Consider the following 26,563-nt stretch of genomic DNA (forward strand, 5'->3'; position numbering starts at 1 on the left):
CTAAAGAAGGATGATTACATTCACGTCTCTGGTGGGACTTAGAAATTGTTTCTGGATTTTCATTTAATATTTTCATAATACTCATAGATAGGGGTGACAACTGTGTATGTTTGTGTGCATATGGCTATACTAGACCAGTCCCTACCCATAGGAACTATGTAGTAGGACTTGGAATCTTTAATATTAGCAGTAAATATCTCTTAAGTATTGTGCTAAAATTTGTTTTTTGTCCTTCAATATCACTTGCTGGGGATGTAGCCATATAGTATATGGGGGTACACTTCTTCAGTTTATATATACAGGATATATCAGTTCACTAACACTTTTATAATGAGTTTGCATATATATGTGTGTGTGTGTATATATATATATGTGCTTATGTACATATTCATATAGCAACAGATACCATTCCTTCCTGGGATAATTTTGAATGTTCTTCCAGAGCAAATACCAGAATGTAGAATTGTGCATCTTTATTTTAGTAGACACTTTGAAATTTTCCCCCAAAATAACTGGACAGTTTGCTTTTCCCCTGGTTCACAGGTTTGAACACAACTTTCTTACATACTTACTAGCACTTCATATTATTAGGAGTTTTGGTCTTTGCTATACAGTGTTAAAAGCCATAGCCTTGTTATTTTAATTTGTATTATAGAGTTGGACTTTTGTGTATGCATATATTTATGTCCCCCCTCTCTCTTTATATAATGTAACTGTTGACCTTTTTATTTATTTCTATGTTTGAAGTTGGCTTTTATTATGAAGCTAGTCTGGCCTCCTGATCCACCAGACTTCACCTTCCACCTGCTGGGATTTTAGGCATGTACCATAATGTCCAGCTAAGAAAAATCTTTATGTAATATGTTTCAGAAACTGGGAGAATTTCTGCAATCCTAGAAATGTAGATGTCATGGATGCTATGCAAAACCTTAGAATAGCAGAAGTGCATTGCTCTTGAGCAATGTTTGGGAAATGTTGTTTGTTGAACTCATGTTCATTTGTCGGCTAGCTACAAAAGACTTAAAAAATATGATATGTCTTCACAGTAGCCAAGATATGGAAACAACCCAGATGCCCCACAATAGATGAGTGGATTCCAGAACTGTGGTACCTATACACAATGGGATTTTACAAAGCCATTAGAAAGAATAAAATAATGCAATTTGTAGGGAATGGATGAAGCTAGAATAAATCATATTAAGTGAGGTAAGCCAAGGTCAGAGAGACAAACAGTGCATGTTCTCTCTCTGATATGCAGAAATTAGATCTAAATTGCACTGGGATATGATAAATTATACAGAATTCCAGACACACATAGTGAGAACAAAAGAGGATACTCTTAGAAGAGAAACACAAATGTGTAATGCCTAAGTGCCTCTTCATATTTATATAAAATAATATACTGAAATGAAGTCTAAGATATGAAAACAAGAGACCTCTTTTTTGTTAGTTTTTAGTTTTTGATGATTCTGTCTTCTTTATGTATGGTGTATTCACATGTACATCTTCAGAAGGATTGGGGGAGGGTACAGAACTCGAGGGAAAATGGTGAAAAAGTACAGCAGTGGAGCTCACTGGACATTGATAAAAGTGAACTATACAGCTTGCTGGTGGAGATGGGAGGGAGGGACTGGGAGAGAGTGAGGGAACAGAAGACACTGTATAAAGGAAATGTACTCATTTTCTTGACTAATGTAATTGTAATCCCTCTGTATATCACCTCTATAATAACAATAAAGTAAATTAATAAAAAAACAGAACTTTCTACATATTTTTGAGGCTGAACAAAAATCCCCAACCTGCAGAAATATTGCAGAAAACAATGAAATAACAGACTCAGTGAATGACCTGACACAAGAAAGTTATCAGTGTGGCTAAATTTTTTAGCTTAAAAAAGCATTTAATTGAAAATGTGTTTTAAATGTGTTTGATCACACCTTCCAACTCTTTTATGTTCACAGTGGTATATTGACTATACTGTGCCATTAATAATAATATAATAATAATGATGTTAATACTTTTTAACTTAAAATCTTGACTAAAACATTTGAAGGTGATGACATCGATCCCTTTGTCATAAAAGTTCTGTGTCTTTGAGAATTGATTTGTAGTGTAGATTAGGAGAGTCTGGTCTTAGCCCCATCTAAATTTAACATTCAACTCTGCTAGTGTCTTGATGACTCACCCAGGACTTCCCTGAAAAATTGTTCTTACCTTATGGGAACTGTTGTGAAGATGAAGTGATGTCATCAACCCACGACTATTGACACTATGCACCATGGCTTTTCTTACATTCCCCAATTAAGATAATGGTGAAAGGAAATGAGAGCTTACCAGAGATGGTTGCTTGCTGTACTGTGGTTCTTTGTGCAGTTTTATGAGACATGTATTGTCCCAATTTATAGGTCAAGAAAATGGGCCAAATCAGGAAACGGTGGTTTTCATTACAGATACTTTGATTTACAAGTGAAAGTTGTTTAAGGATAGCAGTTAAATAATTGGAAGCATAATTTTGATATCTTGTTATATAAAAACAGATGGAGAAGAGAAAGTAGCCCAGAGATATTAGGTCACTTGTCTAGGCCTAGTGAAAGTTAATGAAGAATTACAGTGAATGAAGCTGGGAAAACAGAGCAAACTTGATGTTGCAGAGGTTAAAATCGACTGAATGCTTCTGTACAATGAGCCAGTATTGGGGGCCAAAAGAAAGGGAAGTCTAGTGGACCTACTAACTCAGGCGTACAGTTTTCAGTACTCATGGGCTTTTTAGGTATCAGTAGACATGTGGAGCCATGGACCTAGATCAAGAATTAAGTCTAGACTCTTCCAAGTTAGAAGTTATTAGATATTAGAAGTGATCATTGAACTGAACACAATATTTTAAGCTGACAAATAAAGAAGCCAGAGAGTGCCGAATGTGGTGGTATGAGCCTATAATCCCAGCTTCTCAGGAGGCAGAAATAGGAGACTCAGTATTTGAGGCCAGCCCCAGTTTAAAAAAAAAAGTCAGAGATGCTATCTTAAAAGTTCAAGAGAGGTATAGTGGCTCACACTTGTAATTTTAGCTTTTCAGGAGATAAAGATAAAAGGATAGATACTTTGAGGCCAGTTTTGACAATGTTGTGAGAGACCATATCTAAAAGCTAAAACTACAAGAAAAGTCTCAGGGGCATGGCACAAGTGGTACAGTGCTCGCCTAGCAAATTGTGAAGCTCTGAGTTCAGTGCTAAGTACCACCAAGAGGCAAAGAAGAAAACACAACTACTCCCAAAACAAACCCAAGGAGCAACAACATTCAAAAGAGTAGTTGGTAGCATTTTATGTAGCCAGGAAAGTGTTGGAAATTCGCTAGAATGGTGACGCAGAAGTAGAAAAACTACAAGTGAAGCAAAATAAAAGGAATTTCAAGGAATGGGAAGTCTCTGGCAGTATCTAACCTTCTGTAGAAACCATGTATGTGGAATTTGAACTCTGAATAAATACCATCAGGTTTTAGTAGTTAAGCTGTTTTTAACATAAATGAAAGCCTTTTCTCTGATGAGATGAGACTCTAGAATATACTATATTAAGTTGGGAATGGGGTGAAGACAGGCTGCAGCAAATTTATTGAAGCAGGTAACTAAATTAATTATTTAACTAAAAATTAGCTGAGTTTTGCCAAGAGATGGCACAAAAAGTAAAGGGTAAAACTAAGTTTTATCCCAGAGCTAAATGCACACATGGAGAACATAGCAGCAAACATACCCTTAGGAATGAATATAGTATTTTCTCTCATTATTTATACTTAGTATAATTGTTGGCATGTGGATGGCACTCAGCTCAGTAATTTTGCTGAGTTGTGTAAATTCTTTCAATTTTACTTACTCCATTTCCACCCCCCCGTATATTTTGAACCTGACCTTAGTTTTTGTTTGTTTGTTTTTAATTTTGAGCCTAGAATTCAGTTCAGCCGTTTTGCAGTTAGACAGCAGTTATGTCAAGCATGTTCTCACTTCCTGCTGGCTTGTACTTCCCTGCTTGCACACTTTGCATTTTAGGAGGTCTCAAATCTAATGAAAAGTAGTGAGTGTTCTCGTGTATTTCTTTGTATATTTGGGCTCTGCACAAGAAGAAATGGGCCTATGTAGTGCAGTGCTCTCTCTCTCAAACATGCTTCCTTTTTCTGACTCTTGTAAGCACCACTATTTCTACATTTACACAGAAGCTCTACTTTTCTGTAATCTTCCAGATATAATAAGGACAGATACGGAAGCCTGAAACATTACAGTTTAATTTTACTTTTCATACATACATATATGATTATTGGTAAAGTATCCCATTACTCTCATTTCCAAGCATTGCCAACTTCCTCATTTTCAAATTTTTTTTTTTTTTTTTACTGAAAAACCCAGATCACATTACTTCTGTAGTTTTCCCCCCAAAATCTAGATGGATGTGGTTGATGTCTGTTTCCTGCTATTTCTCATATTTGTGGTAGATGAGAAATGTCTGGATCCATGATCCAGCAGCTGTGACATCATGCTTAGTGTACGAGCTACACTTCCTCTGTTTTACCCAGTGGTTCAGTTAGCATCCACTTGCATGTTTGATACTTCTTTTTTAAACCATTGTTCAGAATTTAAATCAGCATTGTACATCTTCCATAAGTGTGTGTATGTGTGTAAGGAGTTAATGTTTGGGAGCCTAAAGATTAAAGAAAAAGAGGTAAGGGAGGCATTTAATCATCCTCACTCAGCGTGACACCAACTGAAATCTGGCATTTGACCAGTAAATAAATCATGGTGGTTGGTCCCAGGGTCTTGGCATCTCAGCTACAGGCTCTGGGATTGGGGTTGTTGAGGAGTATAAGTCATCATTGTGAAAAACTATGGGGGAAGAAGCACTTTTCTTAGTTACTAGGAATTAAACTGACAAAAAGGATTAGCAAGAAAGGGACTGATTTAATCACACCTGTCATAGTAGTTCTCAGGGGGAAAAAAGTAACTCAAAGGAGTAGTTAGGATTTTAGTTTTGTATCTCATCTTTTTAAACATTGAAAAGTTAATTGGCAGCCTAAGAAAACTGGCCCTTGATTTTTCAGTATTCCATCTCTGCCATCTTGATATTCTTCATTTCGTCCAAGGTGAAACAGTGTGCAGGCCCTTCAGAACAGATGCCTGTCAGTGAACCTTGCTTCATCCTTTCCCCCACCCTCCTAGGTCTCAAAACCATGATTCAGCATTCCATTTTCCTGAGATTAAGAGTTTTAGTTTACACATATAAGCTTTGTAATTTTAAGTGTAAATTGCCGATCCTGACATTTACTTAAATATCTGGGCTCATCTTTATTGGAGTTTAGTAGAGGAAGGGGAAGCTGATTTATCTTTGAGTAAATTAGGAGATTAAGTAGGAAACCTGCTAGCTTTGTGACAATGTTTGCTCAGGTGTGGTGTGAAGAATTCTCTAGTGATAAGAGCTGATCTTCTCTGAGTGCTCTTGGGGAGGGGTTTTAGGACAACTGAATTGTAGCAATTTGGGGAGATGCTCTGTTTATTCAGCTAGGAGATTTCAGGAACTGAAATTTCCCCCTCTTTCTGAGGGCAATATTTGTATTAATTCTTCACTAGATCTTCATGGCTGTGATAAACACCTTAGGGAAACAATTTATAGGAGTAAGGGTTTATTTATTTAATTAATTTATTTTCAAAAAGTGATGTACAGAGGGGTTACTGTTTCATACTTAAGGCAGTGAGTACATTTCTGATCAAACTTATTACCTCCTCCTTCATTTTTCTCCCACTTTCTTCCATCCCCAATTGCTTTCCCCCCCATCCAATTGCACAGCTGGTTTACAGCATATTGTCTTGTAAGTATTGCTGTTACATTGTTCGCCTTTTACCCTTTGTCTCTCCATTTTGATGTCCCCCTTCCCTAGTTCTGATGAACATATGTACAATACCCAGGGTACCAGAATTAGTTATAGTGACTTGGGGAGGGGTAAAACCATGGGGAAGAAAGACAAAAGAAAAAGGCACAATTTCACATGGTACATTGAAAATAACAACAATAATAAATCACTTATTTCCATAACTTGAAGTGGGAAAAATCATACTAATTGAAGTGAGCCAGACCCAAAGAAACATAGACTCTATGGTTTCCTTCACTGGTAATAATAGTACATGTCTAGGATAGTCCTAGCAGAAGATCACAGTAGCTCAATAGCTAAGTACATATGAACACATAAGATGATGCTAATCGAAAGGATTTGTCTAATTCATAGTTTCAAGGGCTTTAGTCTGTGGTTTACTAGTCCCCTTGTCTCTGGGCCATGGTCAGACTGACCATCAGGGCTGGAGGGCATGGAGCAGGGAAGATCCAGGGACAAGCTATTTCATTACAGGGCAGAACACCAAATAGCCTATGTCCTCCAGCTAGGTCTTACCTCCTGACATTTCCATCACTGCTCAGCGATGCCATCTCATGAATCTCTCATGGATTAACTCATTGGTCAGGTCAGAGCCTTCATCATCAAATCACCTCTGAATGACTGAATCTACCAGCTCCGTACCAAGTCTTCAATACTGGAGCCTTTTCGGAGGGGGACATAACCAGCATAAATCCATAGTGACATTTCAGGTTGAGTTAAAACTCAAACCTGTACGGTCCTTACGTAAATTCTATCACATCTGTGTCTTTATCCAGCTTCTTACAGATTCTTAAGTATAAATGACAACTTATCAATCCAATACCTATTAATGCAGGAAACATTCTTTCAGAAAACCAAATTTATGCTTACTGAGCAGAATTCAGTCATTCGCTAACTGGTGTGTGTTGTTTTTGCAGTTGTTTCTCCTCCCACTAAGAGCTTATGAAGACATTATTATTACTCTTGCCTCATTCTCCCGCCTGTTCATTTACTGAGCTTAATTAAGGAGATAAATACCATAGTTTTAGACTTTTGTGATTGTTTGTGATATTATGTTATATCATTATATGATATGAATACTATATTGTTATTATGCTATATTATTTGTGATATTAATGCTATATCAGAGCTCCTCTTCAGTTGTGCCTAGGAAGGACAATAAGATTAATAACCAGGTTTATGTTGACAGGAATCATTCTTCAAACAGATAAATGGGACAAACAGTAACTGTTGTTAGAACATTGTGGAAAGTTTTAAAAGGTTTTATATATTGAAATTTCCCACAATTGCAACTTTCACGTCTTTTTTTTTTCTTTTGGGAATAGCAGAACATGTTAATACTCCATTAGAAAAAAATATCACTTTGGAAAAGCCTTCTAAGGTGGAACTCACATGCCATCTCGTCATATCTGGGGATGCGAATGCAGCGAATGTGACTTGGAAGAGAGGTGATGAGCTACTTCAGAACAATTACATCGTCAATGTGACAGGAAACACCTTGCACACCCAATACACGTAAGTGACCTACCTTGCTAGCCTTTTTACAGCATGAGCATTCTTTCCTTTAAACCACTTGAATGTTATACCAAGATTCTAATTTGCCTGTTGATAGAATTATTTCTAAGTTTTGATTAGTGACTTCAACTTGATTTTAATTAAGAAATATTTTTGAGGACAAATTCTGTATTAATAAACTGAACTGTCTATAGGCTCACCCTCATTAACAACAAGCAAATGGGAGACTATTCTTGCTTCGTTGGAGAGGAAAAGGAACCAAGAGGAACATTTAAAATCAAAGGTCAGTATTAATAACTTGAGGAATAATGACTTCAGCATTATGATCTTTGATCTCTAAACCCTTGGGTTTTCAGTTATGATTATTTTAGTACACATAACACAGATGAAAAGATACCAGGTACTTTTCACTGAATTACAAGAGGCAAACTGGAAAACGGCTTTGAGGTTTTACAGCTACCTCATCCCCCTCCACCTCTCAGTTTAAAACACAGGATTCAGATAAAAAGGCCAGCCTCCCATCGATGTCTTATTTTATTTACTACTTTAGCCCTCTAAATTTAGAGCTTTTATAACATGCTCTAGATTTCGGAGTAAGTATGTTCCTAGACTCCTAACTTAAGATATGATATGCTGTGTCTGTAGCTCTAGGGTTTGGGATTTTAGAGACCCATATAATTTTAAAGTAATATGGATCTGTCCAAAAGATGTCTATATTTTGTATTGTTGAGTGTCATCATTTAAAAACAAAATAGCCATCCCTAAAAATACAGCATGGCAGTTAGTATCAGAGATGTGATCTGAGGAGTTTATCACCGGGTGATTTCATTGTCAAGAGAGCATCATGAGGTGTACATTGATGTTCTGGATGCTGCTGTACTGCCGGCGTTTGTGACACAATGAGATTTGTTTATCTAAACTTAGAACATAAGGGAGTGTCCTTCAGAAGCTCACTGTTCCTGAGTGGGGCTTGAAAGCCTGCAATCCACTGAGTCAGCAAGGGAAAGATGAGGGAGTGGAGGCTCAGGTGCAGCCATCATTGCAGACGTCATAAACTGCATGCTTTGGCTCCACTGCATCTACAAACAGTATTTTTCTTCAATGTTATATTTGTTTTTTGAAATCAATTATTTTTATCACTGCCATCTTTTAGTAGATGTAAGAAAGGGTTTCACTCCGACCTGCCAATTTATGAGTATAGTGCATCTTGGTGAATGGTATCACTCTTCTGCATAATACTTATTTTTCTTTAGTTATCAGGTTCTCTTAACTTAATCAATACATTATTTTTTTTATTTTTTATTTTTGGCCAGTCCTGGGCCTTAGACTCAGGGCCTGAGCACTGTCCCTGGCTTCCTTTTGCTCAAGGCTAGCACTCTGCCACTTGAGCGACAGCGCCACTTCTGGCCGTTTTCTGTATATGTGGTGCTGGGGAATCGAACCCAGGTTCTCATGTATACGAGGCAGGCTTTCTTGCCACTAGGCCATATCCCCAGCCAATACATTATTTTTTAATTTGACTCTTCAAACCACATTTTACCACAATTCAAAAATATTTTCTATATATGCTTATTCTTCAAGATTCTATATTTCACTTTAAAAAAGCAAAACACTGTTACACTTTTCTAATTTTATTCAAGACAAAGATAGACATTAGTCTCTGTCTATACCGAGTCAGGCTCATTGGTATGACTGTTCTAAGTCTTCCCCACTGCATGGCCTTGAAGGACAACAACATGTGTAGGAGGGTCATCTCTCCTGCCTGTTTCCTAATCTTATCTCTGTTTCTTAGTTTAACTTAGTGAAGGAATAGATAGCACATTTATTTCCCAGCTCTTTCCTTTCTTCAGTCCTTTTCTTTTTCTTCTTTTCCTACCCTGCTCTCCCTTGTTTCCATCTTGCACCTTTCTCTCTCCTTGCCCTTACTTGCCCTTCCTCCCTTCACTTTTTTCTTCTGTCTCTTTTTAACAAGCAAAGAGAACATGAAACACATTCACAAAAAATTCCATCAAACATAGACATATTTCTAAGTGATGCTACAGTTGGATATGGATAGAAAGCACATTATATCCTCTGCTTTTAATTAAGAGCCCCCCCCAAAATTTACTTAGCCATGGGTTTTAAGAGTTATTTTTTTTCTTCATCCTCTCTCTCTTTCTAGATTCCATTGTTCTCTAGAAATATGTACTAGTTATTCTGATCAAAGTTGATGTATATTTTTAGTAGCTCTCATACATACATCATTAGATGGAAGTGAATGTTCTTATTTTTAATGTGAAGAATATCAGGAAAAATTTACTTGTTACTGTGTCAGTCAGCTTCATGCCAGGCATTCTTCAGAAGGTCATTGAATTCCTGCACTGTGGCGAGATAACTTAAGCTGGTTTTAGGTGTTATCAGGACACAAAGTCGAGGTTTTAAATCAGATCTTTCAGGAATGCAAGAAAAGCCACTAAATATTTACCTTTTTGAATTTGCTAGAAGCAGCTTAGAGCAATTCATTTACCACTTTATCCAGACCCAACTTTTAAGTATATATTGCATCCTGAAGGTATTTATAAAATTAGTAAATTGAGTCCTTTGAGATCTTTCTAGGTTAAAGAATACTTTTGTATAAGTCATCTAAATTGGATATTGCTTAGAGAAATAATTTCATTCAGTTAAAGACACATTAACAAAAACTTGTAACTTAATATTTGTTATGTCTGCAAGGTGTATAGAATGGCATGTAGGTTTGTTGTTTTTTGTTTGTTCTGTTTTTTTATATAAATCTCCTCTTACATTCATTCTGCACTTGATTTGCTTGTGTTTTTTTCCTAAGAAGGATACTTTCTTAGTGGCTCAACAGTTGAACATGGTGTGAAGCATATTCCATCCTCTGTTTTTAGTTAAAAACCCCCACATGAGTTTTATTCAGCCATAGATTTTAAGAGTCAACTATAGATAGCTCCTGAACCTTGGGACACTTGGTTCTCAGAGTCCCTGCTTTTTCATGAAATCTGTTGATTTGTTACTATAAGAATGCAAAAGAGCTTCAACATTGTTGGTTAGTACTATGTAAAACAAAAGCAAACAACCCTGTTGACTGTAAGATTGTCTGTTGATGCCAGGGGAGAAGAGAGAGCAGGGGTACACTCTGGCCATGTAATCCTGCTACTTAAGGGGATAGGATCTGGAGGATTGCTATGCAAAACTAGTCTTAGCTGAAAGCTCGCTACACCCCATCTCCACGATTACCAACAAAGAAGCAAAACTGAAGGCATGGCTCAAGTGGTAATGTATCAGTTTAGTCAGAATGTGGCCCTGAGTTCAAACACTAGTGCTGCCTACTCTTCCTCTTATAGCTGCTAATGTGTTGATTAAAACAATGTTGGTGTGATTTCATTCAAGAAAGATGAGAGATGAGTGTTTCTTTGTGTGTTGAATATTCTGAAAACTTCCATACTGTTCATCAATGTTCAAAATCTGTAGAAACTGAAAAACTTTAATTGGTATAGAAAACAAAAACTGTGATAATACTGCATGCTATGAGATTTCTCAGCCATCTGTCTTCCCCAGAAATTGTTCAAGAATGACAAGTGTGGAAAAGTAGCCTAATAGAATCATGTAGACTTTAACCCGAAATCCCAGGTTAAAATTTCACTTAAGATGTCGCTGGCCATTTGGAAGCTTCCTTTCCTAATATGATGATATCTAAATGTCTTTAAACAAACATAACATTTAGGCCAACTGGCCTACTTCATGAATATGCAAATATATCTCCAGTCTTACAATTTTAGAGAGCTGTTACTTTAGGAGGTCCAAACCCATATTCCTAGATACAGCTTGAAGCAGCAGTTTTACCATCTTGAAACACATTCTTACTGTGTCCTACTTTATCAAAACTTTCAAACGATCAACAGTGTGACTACTGTCATAATGTCATTAGACTAGTAAATATAAATAATAAACAATGGCGCCAAAGTAACTGTGACTCCCAAGACAGTTGAAGTAAATTAATGTTTTATAAAGACAGGGCATACTATACACACCAGAATAGAGGAATGGGTAAAGTCTAGGAGATAATCAAGGAAAGAAAAAAGATGAAAAGAAAACAGAATTTCGATGTCATCTTCTCCATGTCATCACTAAGGCATTGTCCTTTAACTGCAGTGTACAGCTTGATCTGAAGATTCTTTGGGATAGTTGCATTGTATAGTCACATGTCCCTCACCCATATAGTTGTCCTTCACCGCATATAGTTGAATACCCATGATTTTTGTGAAACACCTTGTCTAGGTACCAGCTATCTATCTTGTCTCAGGCGTTTGTCTCATAGAAGCTTACTAAAAAGCAGTATTTTTTCATTTTTGGTTCTTAGCCTGTGGGCAAATGTCAATATTTTGGACATATTGCAACACAAACTTTCCTATGAAAGCATGATCAACTCTCCAGAAAGAAGCATGCATGCTTAGTACTAGAATATCTAGAAGCTAATCCACCTGGGAAAGCAGAGCTGATGGCCTTAACTAGTGCCCAACAAAGTCAGTGCAGTCTTCCCTTGAGAGCAGTGTTTGTGTTAACGATGAGGAGAGGCATTGTTCCACAGTGCTTTTGTTTCTCGCCACAGGGGACCTCGCCATAGGGGATGTACAGGTGTGGCCTGGCTCCTTTACAGGTGGGGGGAGGGGGAGAAAGCTAGTGACTGCTGCAAATCCTTAGGTTAATTTTAATCCCTGCTTACCTGCCCCTATCTGGTTAAACTTTCTTCTAAAGTAGGGTTGATCTTGTTCTTTCTCTAAAGTGGAACTTTAACCCTCAAATGCTTCTGTGGTCTCATACTTCTCATAAGTAACAAAAATACATGCTAGGCTCTGGATATTTTCAAAGGAATTATAATTAGGAAGTGGTACTGATCTGATTGACAGTACTTTGTTGTGATAATAATTTAGCTTTCCACTGGTTCATTCATTCCTCCTCACAAACAAAATCCTAGGAAAAGAAATACAAAGAAAAGGAAGAATACATTGTATTTGTGGCTTGCTGGGGACACAAGCCTTGCTGAGGAAGCCAGAGAAGTCATGAGCAACTAGCTGCTTTCCTGCAGCTACATCATTCAGTTTATTTTTAAAAATTGTTACCTTTAAAACATTACTCACCAGATCGCAACCATAAACCAAAGTAGAGTAGTGTATTTCTCCACTACCAAAACCCAATGTGGTGCCTACTAATCTAGAGAAAGAATATCTGTTCACCTGAACCAGAAAGAAAAACCCATGAGCATGAGATGAATTACTCATGCCTCCAAATTCCTACTTCTAAAAACATAGGGCCCTAGGGAAAAAAATAAATAATAAAATGTCCTGTGACTCAGCCTGCTGGAGCCTTTAACATTTTGACATTTAGTCATTTTTCTTCTCAAGAACTTAAAATATACTTGTTACGTTCATATAATGACAGATGGACCACTTCTTTTTTGAATTTAAGAGCTGTTTTCAATTTTCTTACAATGATTCCTTTTCTCCATTTTGTTGCCGTCAGGGTTTATAAATGAACTGAGAAGGGGTAGCTGCAAACTGAGGAAACAACCAAAGAAGTGACAGAGCAGACATGCAACATACCTCTTTTACTTTTTATATATTTATTTTTATTTCTTGGTAAATAGAGGACACAGAGAGAGAGACAGACAGAATGTGAGCTGCATTGGCATATAATCCTAACAAAATGTAATTACCATGCACCAGAATAAGATTTTACCTTATTTTGTCTTTTACACCTGTACTGCCTGCCGGAGGTTAGGGCTTAGCCCATGTCTTCAAAGCTAAAGCATATCTTTTCACACTATTACATTATCAATCTGTCTGCTTCCTACACAAATCAGTGGCCTTTGGAATGAACCCTGGGGTCAGGGTTCATCGACTTGAAGGTGGCCAGTAGAGAATGTGAGTTAGCTGGAGACCTGGCCAGGCCACCAGTTTCTTCTGCCTGTGGGAGCCCTCCCTGTCACCTCAGCCTACTCACACGTACTCGCCTTTCCTGTCATGTCCACAGAGGTATCCCAAGAGTTCCTCTGGAGGTGTCTGGAGATTATTTGCAGAGCATCAGTGGAGTCCTTACAAATTCAGATTGTCAGTTTACATTTTGGGTAATTGTATAACTGTAGACTGTTGAAGGTAATCAAAACATGTTTGCTTGGATATAAAGTGTAGGAACTACTGACTTACTGATTGCTATATTTTGAGCCTCCTGGTGATTGAAACATCTTCTCAGGAGCATTCGGCCCTGATGGTCAGTGATAATGACACAGGGAGTGGTGTGTGTGACTGTATGGCAGCCAGTGGATTAACCTATGTTAAACACTCAAGAATGAAAGAAGGCTTGCCTTTCTTAGCACTGTAATATTAGTCTTTTGAGAACAAAACCCATAAAACTCTGACTTGAACTTTCATCTGGTAATTATATAAATTGTAATTTCTTGAGGTTATTACCAATAATTTTCCTTTTTTAAAAAAAGACTTCATGCTTCATATATGTAGAAAATGCCAGATTATCTTGACTGGTAGAAACTCAGGAGTGCTTGGGAAATACAGCTAATCTAGACATCTAACTTTGTTGATTAAAACCAGTTTTACATTCCTACCCTATCCCTCTCAACTGTAAGATCTAAAGCAGAATAACAAGTGTTAAAGCATTTGAAAATTCTATAGTTTTTCAAAACAGTACTAAAATTTTTATATTTGTAATTTTATCTATTCTTCCTCTAGTTCATAAACTAAATAAAAAGCGAAAAAGAGACCATAGAAGTGAAAACATGGGGCTGGGAATATGGCCTAGTGGTAAATGGCTCACCTCGTATATATGAAGCCCTGGGTTCGATTCCTTAGCACCACATATATAGAAAAAAGCTGAAGTGGCACTGTGGCTCAAGTCGTAGAGTGCTAGCCTTGAGCAAAAAGAAGCCTACGGTTTCTTTTCAAGAAGAAAGTGGTTAAGGACTCTTCCTGGTCAGGGAACCAAAAATGTCACGGGGTCTGAGGGCAGGGGGGCGGGCGAGATTCCACACCCCCCCAAGAGTTCACCCTTCAGAGACAGTCTCAAGCAAAAAGATGGGTTTATTGGGGAAGCAAACTGCCCAGACAGGGACACAGCACAGACTCGGAGCTGCCACCGTGCCCCCAAGCAGTCCTCCAAGTGGGGTTTATAAAGGTAAAAGCATAGCACAGATGTAGGGGCTTGACGCAAGTGGTAGAGCAAGCAACATTAACAAGCAAGTGTGGCACAGATGTAGGAGATTGATGCAGGGGGGTAGAGTACGCAACAAACCATTTACAAAATCAGAATTTGGGGGTCAGGTTGACCTAATCTACTCCCCCAACATTTCCTACCATGTTTTCCTAATCAAAATGGTGTCAGCTCTGTTCCCTACAACACTTGAAGATGCTACCTGCTGAACGATAGAGGACTTGCCTTCCAATCCTGCCACGGAGACAGTTATATTGGAGCTCACTCTATGATTCACTATGGCTCTGCTTACTCTCTCTCTCTGACTACTCTCCTGACTAGTGGCTTTCTGTTATATAACTATAACTACCTAAACAAAACCATGTATAACAGGAAATGAAAGAGAAGGTATCTTCAAGATTAGTACTTTACTTTTTCTGTTTTGGTAACGTATTTCTCTAAATTTTCCTTAGTCCCTCAACTGCATGGAAAACATAAGCCATTGATCACTTATGTGGGAGATTCCACTGTCTTGATGTGTAAATGTGAGGGCTGTCATCCTTTAAATTGGACCTGGTACAGAATGAATGAGAGCACACAGGTAAGATGGCATTTCTGGGAGTTAGAAAAAAGAAACCCTTTCATTTCACAAAATAACAAGATGATGACAGAATTAAGATTTTTAGGATGACTTAGAGTTTTGTTATTTTGATACTTAATGAATTCCTTATGAATACATAAGGAAAACCATAGTGATGAATGATGTTTTATATCTAAAGAAACTTCTGTTTCCTTTGGGGGAGGGTAAGCAGCTTATTTAAATTATTTGAAACAAAGCTAGGGTTGATTTTTTCACTGATCAGTGTGGAAAGAGTTATCACCATTAAAAGATTTTCTTTCTTGTCCATTCATGAAATCAAACTAAACAAAACCTGGGTTTCTTTCCAGCTTCTTCCTCCTGAGATCTGTGACAGAATGTAATAATACAATGCACCATTTGAAAAACGTAATGAAAATGTGGTTACTGTATTAAGTGTAAGATTTGATCCCTAAGTGCCTAATGAGTATAGTTCCTGCTGGATAATGTCTTCCCTGTCATTGTCCTTTTACGGCCTTCCAGATATCAGAAGGAAACCAGATATTGCACTTTGTTTCTTATTTATCTAAGAGAAATGGCACCTCAGAGAGCTGTGTAAAGAAAAACAAGAAAATTCAGTAAATCATGTTTGACTTTCTCTCTTCTCTACCTACAATACCCTCCAATGGCTGGACAATTTGTTCTTTAGGAGACAGCTTTCTCTTGCTTGTAAGGTGCTAAGGAGCATTGAGATTAAAGTCCTGCTAAGGGCAAGCTGTAATTTGAGAAGGAACATTTGAAGCAGAGCAGATCTTAAATGATGACATTTTAAATCATTTCAGCACAAAATTCATGCCATTCTAGATGGCTCAATGTTGGCATAGGAAGGATATAGAGAGTGATTTTTGTGGTGACACAGATTTAATTTCACAAGGAAATAGCTCCACATCCTAAAGCATTACTCTTTTGTACCTTACTGATAATTACAACAGGAAGATGTAAATTTTTAAAAAATGGACAGCCTAAGTTACTCACTCATACCATATGTGATACCAGACAAACAGTAGTCTAACTCAATTTCATTCAAGATTTAGAATACTTCACTTTACCAATGCCTGTGCTTTTTTTTTTTTGCCAGTCCTGGGACTTGGACTCAGGGCCTGAGCACTGTCCCTGGCTTCCTTTTGCTCAAGGCTAGCACTCTGCCACTTGAGCGACAGCGCCACTTCTGGCCGTTTTCTGTATATGTGGTGCTGGGGAATCAAACCCAGGGCCTCATGTATATGAGGCAAGCTCTCTTGCCACTAGGCCATATCCCCAGCCCCACTTTTTGTGCTTTTGCTACACAAAGCATCACTCTCTTTTCAATTTAGCCATCTGCTCTGGTTATATTAAGCTGGGCAAAAGGTAGAGGGAAGAAGAGGGTACAAGTTATAACTTCAGGTCAAGTGTTTTGCACAATGTAGCCAACCATCTGCACCTCAAGCAACAGAGTATTTACTCAGCATGCAGTAATGTCATGTATCTGCCATGAGAGGGGGAGGGTTCTTTTGCCACTAGCTTCCCAGGAAGTGCTATGCATATGCAACTGGGGCCCTAGATATTGTTAGCAAATAATAAACTCACAGAGAGTTGTTCGATCACTTCTAAGAATAAATGTATGTGGATGAACATTTATTGAACTACATAGGTGAGTTGAGACAGCAGAAAAAAGCATCAAATGGATTGAGAATAAAATTTAATTTAAATAGAGTAAGTAGAACAGCATCCAAAGAACTTAGTATAGATCCTGTTAGCCTGGTGAAGAAACCCAACAAATTTGGGCTGGGGATATAGCCTAGCGGCAAGAGTGCCTGCCTCGGATACACGAGGCCCTAGGTTCGATTCCCCAGCACCACATATACAGAAAACGGCCAGAAGCGGCGCTGTGGCTCAAGTGGCAGAGTGCTAGCCTTGAGCGGGAAGAAGCCAGGGACAGTGCTCAGGCCCTGAGTCCAAGGCCCAGGACTGGCAAAAAAAAAAAAAAAAAAAAAGAAACCCAACAAATTTTAAGAAGCCAGCTTGACAGCCAACCAACCAACCAGTGAGTGAGCGAGACAGACAAAACAAGGGGCAGAATTGGTGCATGAAAAGGTTACAGCTTCATGGCTAGCATGAGAAGCTCTTCAGCCACCTTTCTCCGAAGGAATGAACAGAAATAGCAGCGCTTTCCCCTGGGTGAGCACTTTCCCTCGTGTACAGAGCTACACAGGAGTTTGGAATATGGAAGTCCCATGGTTGATTTTTTTCAATCCGCGCTCTCCCTGTGATGACCTGCATGCATGCTTATGTCTTGACATATTCATTGCTTAAAGTTTGACCAGCCCAGTGTACTTTTTCCTTTGTTTGCTCGCTTGATAAGATTTCTTGTGTATAACTTCTCATAAAATTTAATGTGCTTTTCTAGTAAGTAGATTTTTTTCTTTATATTTTTGGCATTTTCTAGAGCTTTGCTCAGAATTAGACCACATGAAAAACCAGTAGTTTCTTTAGAAACAGGATGTAAAGATTGTACTGTCTCCTTGCACTAGGTTCCTATTGATACACACCTGGATGATAAATACGTTGTCAATGGAACATACGCCAACGAAACCAAGCTGAGGATAAAGCAGCTTCTAGAGGATGACAAGGGCATCTATTCCTGCCATGCGGTCTTCCAGCTGGGCGAGAGTGAGGACCACATTGAGCTGGTCGTACTGAGCTTTCTGGTTCCCCTCAAACCATTTCTTGCCATTGTTGCCGAAGTGTTCATTTTAGTGGCTGTTATCCTTCTTTGTGAAATATACTCAAAGAAAAAGAAGCAGGGTCCAGGTAGGATTGTTTTTTCATAGACAATGTTGCCTACATACTATGTTATGACTTAATATGGAATAGTGACCATAGAGATTTTGGAAAAATCCTTTCTTAGTATTTGTATCAATCACAGTAATGGTAATGAGCTATGAACCTATATTGCTGGTCTTATTATTTCAACTTCTGAAAAAAAATCATTAAAATTTATGTGGTTTTATTTTGGTGCCATTGGCACCAAACTATTGGATATGGGTGTTGACATCCAGGGTATTAGTTAGAAAATCCATGATTGATAACTATTTATAAGATGTAGAGACAATTTCATTTAGATAGTTCTGCCTCCTCACCCCTTTGGTATTGCTTTAGAGTTTAAACTCAGTGAGATATCCGTATATATTACTCACTCTATGTATATACTTCAGTATGTATTACTCAGTATATATTACTTTACTACTGACCACTTGAGCCATGCCTCTAGTGTTTTAGTTTTAGGTTATTTTTCAGACAAGATCTGTTGGTTACTTCCTGGTCCAGCCTTGAATTATAGACTTGCCCCATCATGTTAGCCCTGATAGCTGAGATTAGAATCTAACAAACTTTTTTTTTTTTTTGCCCAGGCTCGCCTGGGCATAATGGCTAGGTTCAAGCGATTTCCATTTCTCAAGTACCTGAGATTAAAGCCTAAACCACCTCAACCTGGGTGGATTTGTAAATTTGTAGCACCTTAAATGACAGGTTATTCATTCAGTCATATTTTAAAAAGTACTGGTGCTAAGTAAATGGGAATGCAGGTCAAGTCTGACCAGTGTGAAGGAAGTGCAGTGTCTCTGGTTGCCTGTCTTTATTTTTCTTCTAAGAGGAAGTGCATTTGTCACTTAGGAGCCAGATTCAATTGAATGCCTGTGACCTATAAACAAAAGTTAACCATGCTTAATTGTCCACTTCTTTTGTTACACAGATGATGGGAAAGAATTTGAACAGGTTGAACAACTGTAAGTATTATTATTTTTTTACAGACTAATCTTCATTTGAGCAAACTACAAATGAATACAGAAATGTGGTTTGCACCTAAAATAAAAGCACAGGCATACATGATGTACTGTACACCTGCCTGTGCTGGTGACTAAGACCATGAGAATGTGCCTGTCTGTGCCCACCCTCTCCATTACCAACCACTGTTCTTGCTTCCTGCTGCCTCAGTTTTCTCCTCTGCAAATGGTTTCATGGTAGTACTTATGATACCCGTCTGCTGTATTAAGGACATTAAATAATATTATATGTCACATATATGTGTGTACATATATATATATGTATGTATGTATTCTCAGGCACAAAGAAAATGTTCAGTAAGTATAAGGATGTATTTAATTGATTTTCAACTTTGGCTGTATTTTGAATCACTTAAGAGGCTCTTAAAATGAACAATTACTCAAACCCACTGGGTCCCCCACATTATATGCTCCGAGATGGGACCTTGTGAACGTCCTGGTTCTGATTTTCTTCACATCACACTATGAGCTGGAGTTCTCACACACACTGCAGATGTGGTATCAGGAGGCTGGGAGGAGAATCCCCAGGAGGGAATCTGTTTTGGGATAGGTTGGGAACTTCTCTTCCTCCAAGCTGGGAAATATAGGCACTTCAGAAGACGATTAGGGGATTAAAAATCTGCATGGCAGCCTGTGGCTGTGAACCAAAAGCATGAGGCCAGACTAAGGCAGCAGAGAGGAACCTGAAAAGTATGGACCTGACGAGCATCAGAAACACAGTATGGCACCGGAAGTCCCTGTGGCTATGAGTCCACAGCCATGTTCAGTAACCAGATTGAGCCCTGTAGCTGTCCTTTGGATACTCAGAGGCATGATTCAATGGGATGCTTTGACTCAGTTTATGTAAAGCAGGTACAATAAGTCAGTAATATATATGCTTTCAAAAGAAGGGAACAAAATAATTAGTTCAGGGTTTTCATAAAACCCGAGAGGCGAAACAGTGTTGTTGGGGACTCTTGTTGTTTGCATGATCTGATCTCATTGGACATCTGATCTGATTGGACATTTGACCTGACCTTCAAACCTTTTTCTTTTTCTCCTGATTGGCACAGACTGGGCTTCTTTCTTATTCTTTGTCCTGAAAAGTGTGACAGCCATTCATGTGCGTAGCAGTTAAAACCTTGCCCTGGTTCTTGCTCCCAGTGCCTCCCATATCTCAAACCTCTTTGAGTCATGGCATGCTCTGAAAGGAAGCTGCCAGGACTGTGTCATGGGCCCTGAGCTTTATAGAATTTAATTTTCATTTATGCACCTGCCCTATTCAGTGTTGTTCTTTTCTCTTTTCTAGGTCCAGTGTCAAAATTACTCAATCTCTATTACAAAGGATAAACCTCACTTTTCTTTTGGTCCTACATTGATTCCTCATGTACAAAGATATCTATACAGAACAGAATCTATATCATGTTCTTCACCTATTATCTCACCACAGAGACCACTAAAATTGACTCCTTTCACATTCTTTCAGTGGCCTTCACTTACAGAGAATAATAAGTTCATTTTGAGCAATCCTCTACAGTGATCCTTTTAGAACATTCTTTTGGCAAAAAGTTTGCATGTTGTACATACAATATATTTTGTTTATAATGTGTGTCAGTAGCAGGGAATATGGCCTAGTGGCAAGAGTGCTAGCCTCATATACATGAAGCCCTGGGTTCGATTCCCCAGTGCCACATATATAGAAAATGGCCAGAAGTGGCGCTGTGGCTCAAGAGGTAGAGTGCCAGCCTTGAGCACAAACAAGCCAGGGACAGTGCTCAGGCCTTGAGTTCAAGCTCCAGGACTGGCAGGAAGAAAAAGAAAAAGAATTCACTTATAATGTGTGTCAGTGGATATTCATGATTCAGAGGAATTTCTTAGGAAAAATACTATTAAAAACAATAATAGGAAGCATAACAAAGCAAACCAACTCCTTCACATAGTTCAGTGGCTGTCTAATCCATACCCTCCCAATTATTGGTTGATTAGATTTAGTCTCTGCCACTAGTAGCTTTATGAGTGCAATCTGCTGCTAAGACATTCAAGGATGTTGATTATGCAGAATCCTTACCTAGTCTTGTTAATTCTATGAATCGGAAGCTTGCTCTAATGCACACTGGGGAAAGAACCACATTCTACCTCTAAGTTAATGGGATCAACACCACTGTATGACACTTGCTTTTTGCAATCTGGCTGAGGTCCTAGTTGGCTGTTCTCTTGCATATTCTGAAGTAAGGCAGAGTGTTATATCCAGGCCCCTTCTCTTGCTCAGGGAGGAACAGCTCTCCTCCTTGGTCACTGTCATCTGTGGCAACAGTTTCTTCAAATAGTCCAAAACAATCAGTGAAATTAACATTTTGACTTAGGAGGAAATAGTTCTGGCTAGGCTGCTATTTGACATTTATCTTGATAGCCGTGGTACAGATGGCACACTGTAACCATATGGTGATTTTCTTTTTTGTTTTTCTCACAGGAAATCAGATGACAGCAATGGTATAGAAAATAAAGCCCCCAGGCTCAGAAAAACTGTAAGTTACTTTCTTTTAAATTTTTTTTCTTTATTGTCAGAGTGAAGTACAGAGGGGTTACAGTTTCATATGTAAGGCAGTGAGTACATTTCTTATTCAACTTGTTACCTCCTCCCTCATTTTTCCCCGCCTCCCACCTCCCTATTTCCCTCTTTCCTGCTTGAGTTGTACAGTTGACTTACAACAATACAGTTTTGTAAGTATTGCTGTTACATTGGTTTGTCTTTTTGTCCTTTGTCTCTTGATTTTGATATTCCCTTTCCCTTCCCTAGTTCTAATGCATGTATATACAGTACCCAGGGTACTAAGATCAGATACAATAATAGCAGGGTTAAACCATGGAAAGGGAATATGAGAGAAAAAAAAAAGGGTAAGGTTTCACATGGCATGTTAAATAATTACAACAATATACCACTTGCTTCCATAACATGGAGTTCATTTCACTTAGCATCATCTTATGTGTTCATACAGGCATAACTATTGGGCTATTGTGATCTTCTGCTATGACTAACCTAAACATGTACTATTTATTCCTTATGAGGGAAACCATAGAGTCCATGTTTCTTTGGGTCTGGCTCACTTCACTTAGTTTGATTTTTCCAAGACTTTCCATTTTATTACAAATGGGGCAATGTCATTCTCTCTGATAGAGGCATAGAATTCCGTTGTGTATATGTACCACATTTTCTTGATCCACTCATCTACTGAGGGGCATCTGGGTTGGTTCCATATTTTAGTAATGACAAATTTTGCTGCAGTGAACATTGCTGTTTTGATGGCTTTAGTATGGTCTTGCTTGTAATATTGTGGATAATGCCCAAAAGTGGGGCTGCTGGGTCATAGGGGAGCTCTAAGTTTAGCCTTCTGAGGAACCTCCATACCACTTTCCAGAGTGGTTGATCAAGTTTGCATTCCCACCAACAATGAAGTAGGGTTCCCTTTTGGCCACATCCCCTCCAACATTTGTTACTGTTAGTTTTCCTGATAATGGACATACTTACTGGGTGAGATGGAATCTCAAGTGTTGTTTTGATGTGCATTTCTTTTATGGTCAGGGATGTAGAGCATTTCTTCATGTGACTCTTGGCCATTCCCATTTCCTCTTCAGAGAAGTCTTTTTTTAGGTCTTTAGCCCATTTGTTGAGGGGGCTGGGCCGTTGGTTCTTTGAGGATTTGTTTTGGGGGAATTTGAATTTTTTTTTTTTTTTTTTTTTTTTTTGCCAGTCCTGGGCTTGGACTCAGGGCCTGAGCACTGTCCCTGGCTTCTTTTTGCTCAAGGCTAGCACTCTGCCACTTGAGCCACAGCGCCACTTCTGGCCATTTTTTCTGTATATGTGGTGCTGGGGAATAGAACCCAGGGCCTCATGTATACGAGGCAAGCACTCTTGCCACTACGCCATATCCCCAGCCCCTGTTTTGGGGGAATTTGATTTTTTGAGTTCTACGTATATTTTAGATATGAGGCCTTTGTCCGTTGTATGGCCAGTAAAGATCTTTTCCTAATCTGTGGGCTTTCTGTTTATGTTGCTGTAAGGTACTTTCAAATGTAGTCCAAATGAAAGATTCATTCTATAATGGCTTAAGATATATTTTATTCATAAACTGCTTTGTTAAATGGCAACTCCTTTGTACAACTACTTAAAGGTAATAAGAGAAAGAAACCTAGTCTTGGAGCCCACATTGGCCTTGAGCTTATGATCCTCCTGCCTCAGCTTTCCAAGTGCTGACATTATAAGTATGCATTATCACACCTGGCTTGGCTATCTATGAATCACTACTTGACAAAGAAGTTTCATAAAAACTTTAGTCATTGGTTGGGTGCTTAAATACACTTATTTACACTATAATAGAATAAAACATATAGTGATACAAAAAATAATTGCATTCCTTTCTACCAGTGAATAGGCAGCAACCAATAAAAATCAACCACAGTGTTTTCTTTCCCTTTCCTCCTCCTCTCCTTCTGTGTCCTTTCCTTTTATTTTTCTTTCTTCTTTCTCCTCACCCCTTCTCCCCTTCTTCTTTTCTCCTTGCCTTCACCCTTCTTCCCTGGCTTTCCCTCATCCCCTTCCCCTCTTCCCATATTATACTAATACATATGTTATTATATAATGTTATAATTATTATTTGGTCCTATGAACTAATTTTTAATGGTTAATTTTCTTTATTGAGCCACATTTTCTTTGTTCATCAATTTTAGAGCTCTTAGTGTTGGCAGTATATTGTAACCACCATTCCCATTACTATTTTGCTTGGTTAATGTGATAGTACTTTTTTTTTTAATAAAAAGTAAGTTTTATTTTAAAAAATAATGTGGAAATTGATTGTGTTCAATTATGTACTCTATAACACAGGAATCTGTGGACCAGTGAATGGAAAATATCTGATCAGCTGTCAGGAAGATGTACCAAGTTCCTATGTCCGCTTGTTTATCTTTGCTTTTAAGAGCAGCAGAGTTTTTATTTTTGTGTTTTGAAGGCAAAAAGCTTATTCCACATGCATCACAGAAGCTTCATAAACAACATGTGCTGGCTCAGATGGGAAGATATAATTTCATTTTGTAATTTGTTTTACATTAAAGCAAAGTGTTTGGCTCCAGTGTGTTGACTGAGATGCAGTCCAGGATAATTAGTGATCTTCTTTGGTGCTGAACACATGTTTTCATGGGGAAATGGATGCTTTGTGCTTTTGGTAATGGTGGACACTAAACTGGAAGACAGACGTTCAATCTGTGAGTAAGGGGAGGACAAGGGAATAAAACTTGTGCCTATCCAGAGTGTTGTCACTACAAAAGCAAATCACTACATGTTTAATCTACACTTTTCCACTGCTTTTCACAACAAGCCAAAGTGCTTCTTAGTATTGAAGTAGAGTGATGGTGTGTGCGTGTGTATGTGTGTGTGTGCACGTGTACCTGTGTGTTTGCAAAGTCCCACTTTGAGCTTCTTCACATCCATCAGCTGTTGATATTTGAGGGTGCAGATCTTCGTGCTAGAATGTAGTATTGCTGCCTGGAATGCTTCAGTGATTCATGGCTTCTTGCTATGTTTCATTGGATACCTAGTTTTGGGGAATCTGTGGCCAGTTGAATAAACTACATAAAAATGCATTGTTAGTGCTTTTTAATAATAATTCATTTTGACTGAAATCCAGGTATACCAAAGTATTTCTTTTATTTTGTTACAAATGCCTTATCTTCATAAATGGGATGTTTAGTTTCTATTACATAAATAATGGAAATGTTCTATTAAATGGCTATTACCAAATCAAATAAAATCTGAATGGACAAGAAAAGTTGTCAGTGGCTTTAAATGAAATATTAAAATTGTGTCAGGATACTAGAGTGGGCCTTTGTGGCTCTAGGATTTCAGGTATGCTACCCAAAATGATCTCAGTCATCTGAGAACAACATCATAGACATTTACATCATTTGTCGTGCCTATGAATGGTAGAATTTTATAATGTTTTCCAACATTAGTAGAAGGAATGATACATAGGAAATGGTTTTATGGAAGCTGTTCATTTTTTTTGTTTCTGAGATACTGCACTACAACTCATCTTGTAAAAATAAGTGTTTGGTTGTAAGCGATGTTAATTACCCATGCACATTTTGTTGATCTAGGTTACCCCCTTTATGGCAGACAGCATTTTATCCTTGGTCTGAGCAATACAATTGCTTCAATTTAATTCATTATTGACTTCACAGAATCATCTTGGGAGATATAGCATTTAGAGAAATTCATCTGAATGATTTGAATTCAGTGAGAATTTTCTCAAAGCTGCTTTTGAACATGTCTCATTCAAATCAGTATATCTGTGACTGGGTATATACACAACTCTAAATAACATGCAGTGTATTTGCATATATCTGGGTATATCAAAATCCCGAACAGAATTCATTTACATATATCTGTGACTGAGTATACATACACAACCCCAAATAACATGCAGCTGATTTGCATATATCTGTGCCAGAGTGTAAACAAAACCTCAAGCAACATGCATTTCATTTGCATATGCATCCATATGTTTTACTATCACTCACTGTTTACATTAAAGTAGTTCTCAAGCACAAGAAACTGCTGCCCCCTAAGGTAAAATAATCTGAAACATTTATGGAGTAATTTGAAATTTTAAATAACTATTCTTGCCATTTAATTTTTTTCTAGGAAAGACAAGTTATCTAAAGTAATATTATGTAGAAAAAACACTCAAGTTGATTTTTGCCTTTATACTCTAGAGGACTTCTGGGAAATTTCTTTGCCACTGTTTGATTCAAAACAGTGCTTCCATTAAAGTTCAGATGATCGGTGGATTAGCTAAGGGGCTGGTTCTGAATTGACTGCAGATCAAGCTGCAGAGCGGTAGAAAAAGCAAGGGCAGGAAAACTCCCAAGTTTATCTTCACACGTTGGAAATTGTATGACTCCTTCTAGCTGATGAAATTTAATAGCATAATAAATAGCTTTAATGTTGTCATAAAATTCCCAGGTACTCATACTCAATTAACACTAAAATGCAAATCTCCTTTTGCAATCTTCCTGTTTTTGTCATGAAGGCTTACACTTAAAATTTGTTAGGGTATTTTACTTATTCCAGTTCTGAATCCTTTGACCTTAATGGCCATGAATCACCACCAGACTCTCCTAATCAGACCTTTCCTGACTGGAACACCTAAAGTCTTAATTTTGTGTCAGCCTCACTTGTCACTACAACACTTGCATTGCTGCTGGAGTCTTTATAAAACAGAAAGATCTCACTTTGCAACATGGCAAAGTTAAATTGCCAGTCTCCTCCCACTGTGTTGAACTAATTTTGACACAAAGGGATGGGGCCCAGAATGCTTCCCAGCATCTCAAAATTATCTTTTTAATCACAGAGTTGAGTATGTTAAATGTTTTGGAAGTACGTTGGAGTAGATGAACACTTTAATAAAAATTAAATTTCATAAGTTTTCTCTTATTTTAAATTGTGGCAAATAA

At 38.0% G+C, this 26,563-nt stretch overlaps 1 protein-coding gene across 1 annotated transcript in view; it reads left to right on the forward strand.

Moving 5' to 3' along the window:
* The window catches only part of Emb (embigin), a 41,441-nt gene extending 16,571 nt beyond the window's left edge, over window positions 1-24,870 (forward strand). The window contains exons 3-9 of the mRNA XM_048368420.1: window positions 7,231-7,420; window positions 7,615-7,703; window positions 15,094-15,221; window positions 17,768-18,047; window positions 18,988-19,021; window positions 21,528-21,582; window positions 23,937-24,870. Of these exons, the coding sequence (XP_048224377.1) occupies window positions 7,231-7,420; window positions 7,615-7,703; window positions 15,094-15,221; window positions 17,768-18,047; window positions 18,988-19,021; window positions 21,528-21,582; window positions 23,937-23,954 (794 nt within the window). The 3' untranslated portion in view covers window positions 23,955-24,870. The remainder of the gene's footprint in view (window positions 1-7,230; window positions 7,421-7,614; window positions 7,704-15,093; window positions 15,222-17,767; window positions 18,048-18,987; window positions 19,022-21,527; window positions 21,583-23,936) is intronic.
* Window positions 24,871-26,563: the final 1,693 nt, after the last annotated feature.

This window comes from Perognathus longimembris, chromosome 19 (assembly GCF_023159225.1).
Source record: "Perognathus longimembris pacificus isolate PPM17 chromosome 19, ASM2315922v1, whole genome shotgun sequence".
NCBI lineage: Eukaryota > Metazoa > Chordata > Mammalia > Rodentia > Heteromyidae > Perognathus > Perognathus longimembris.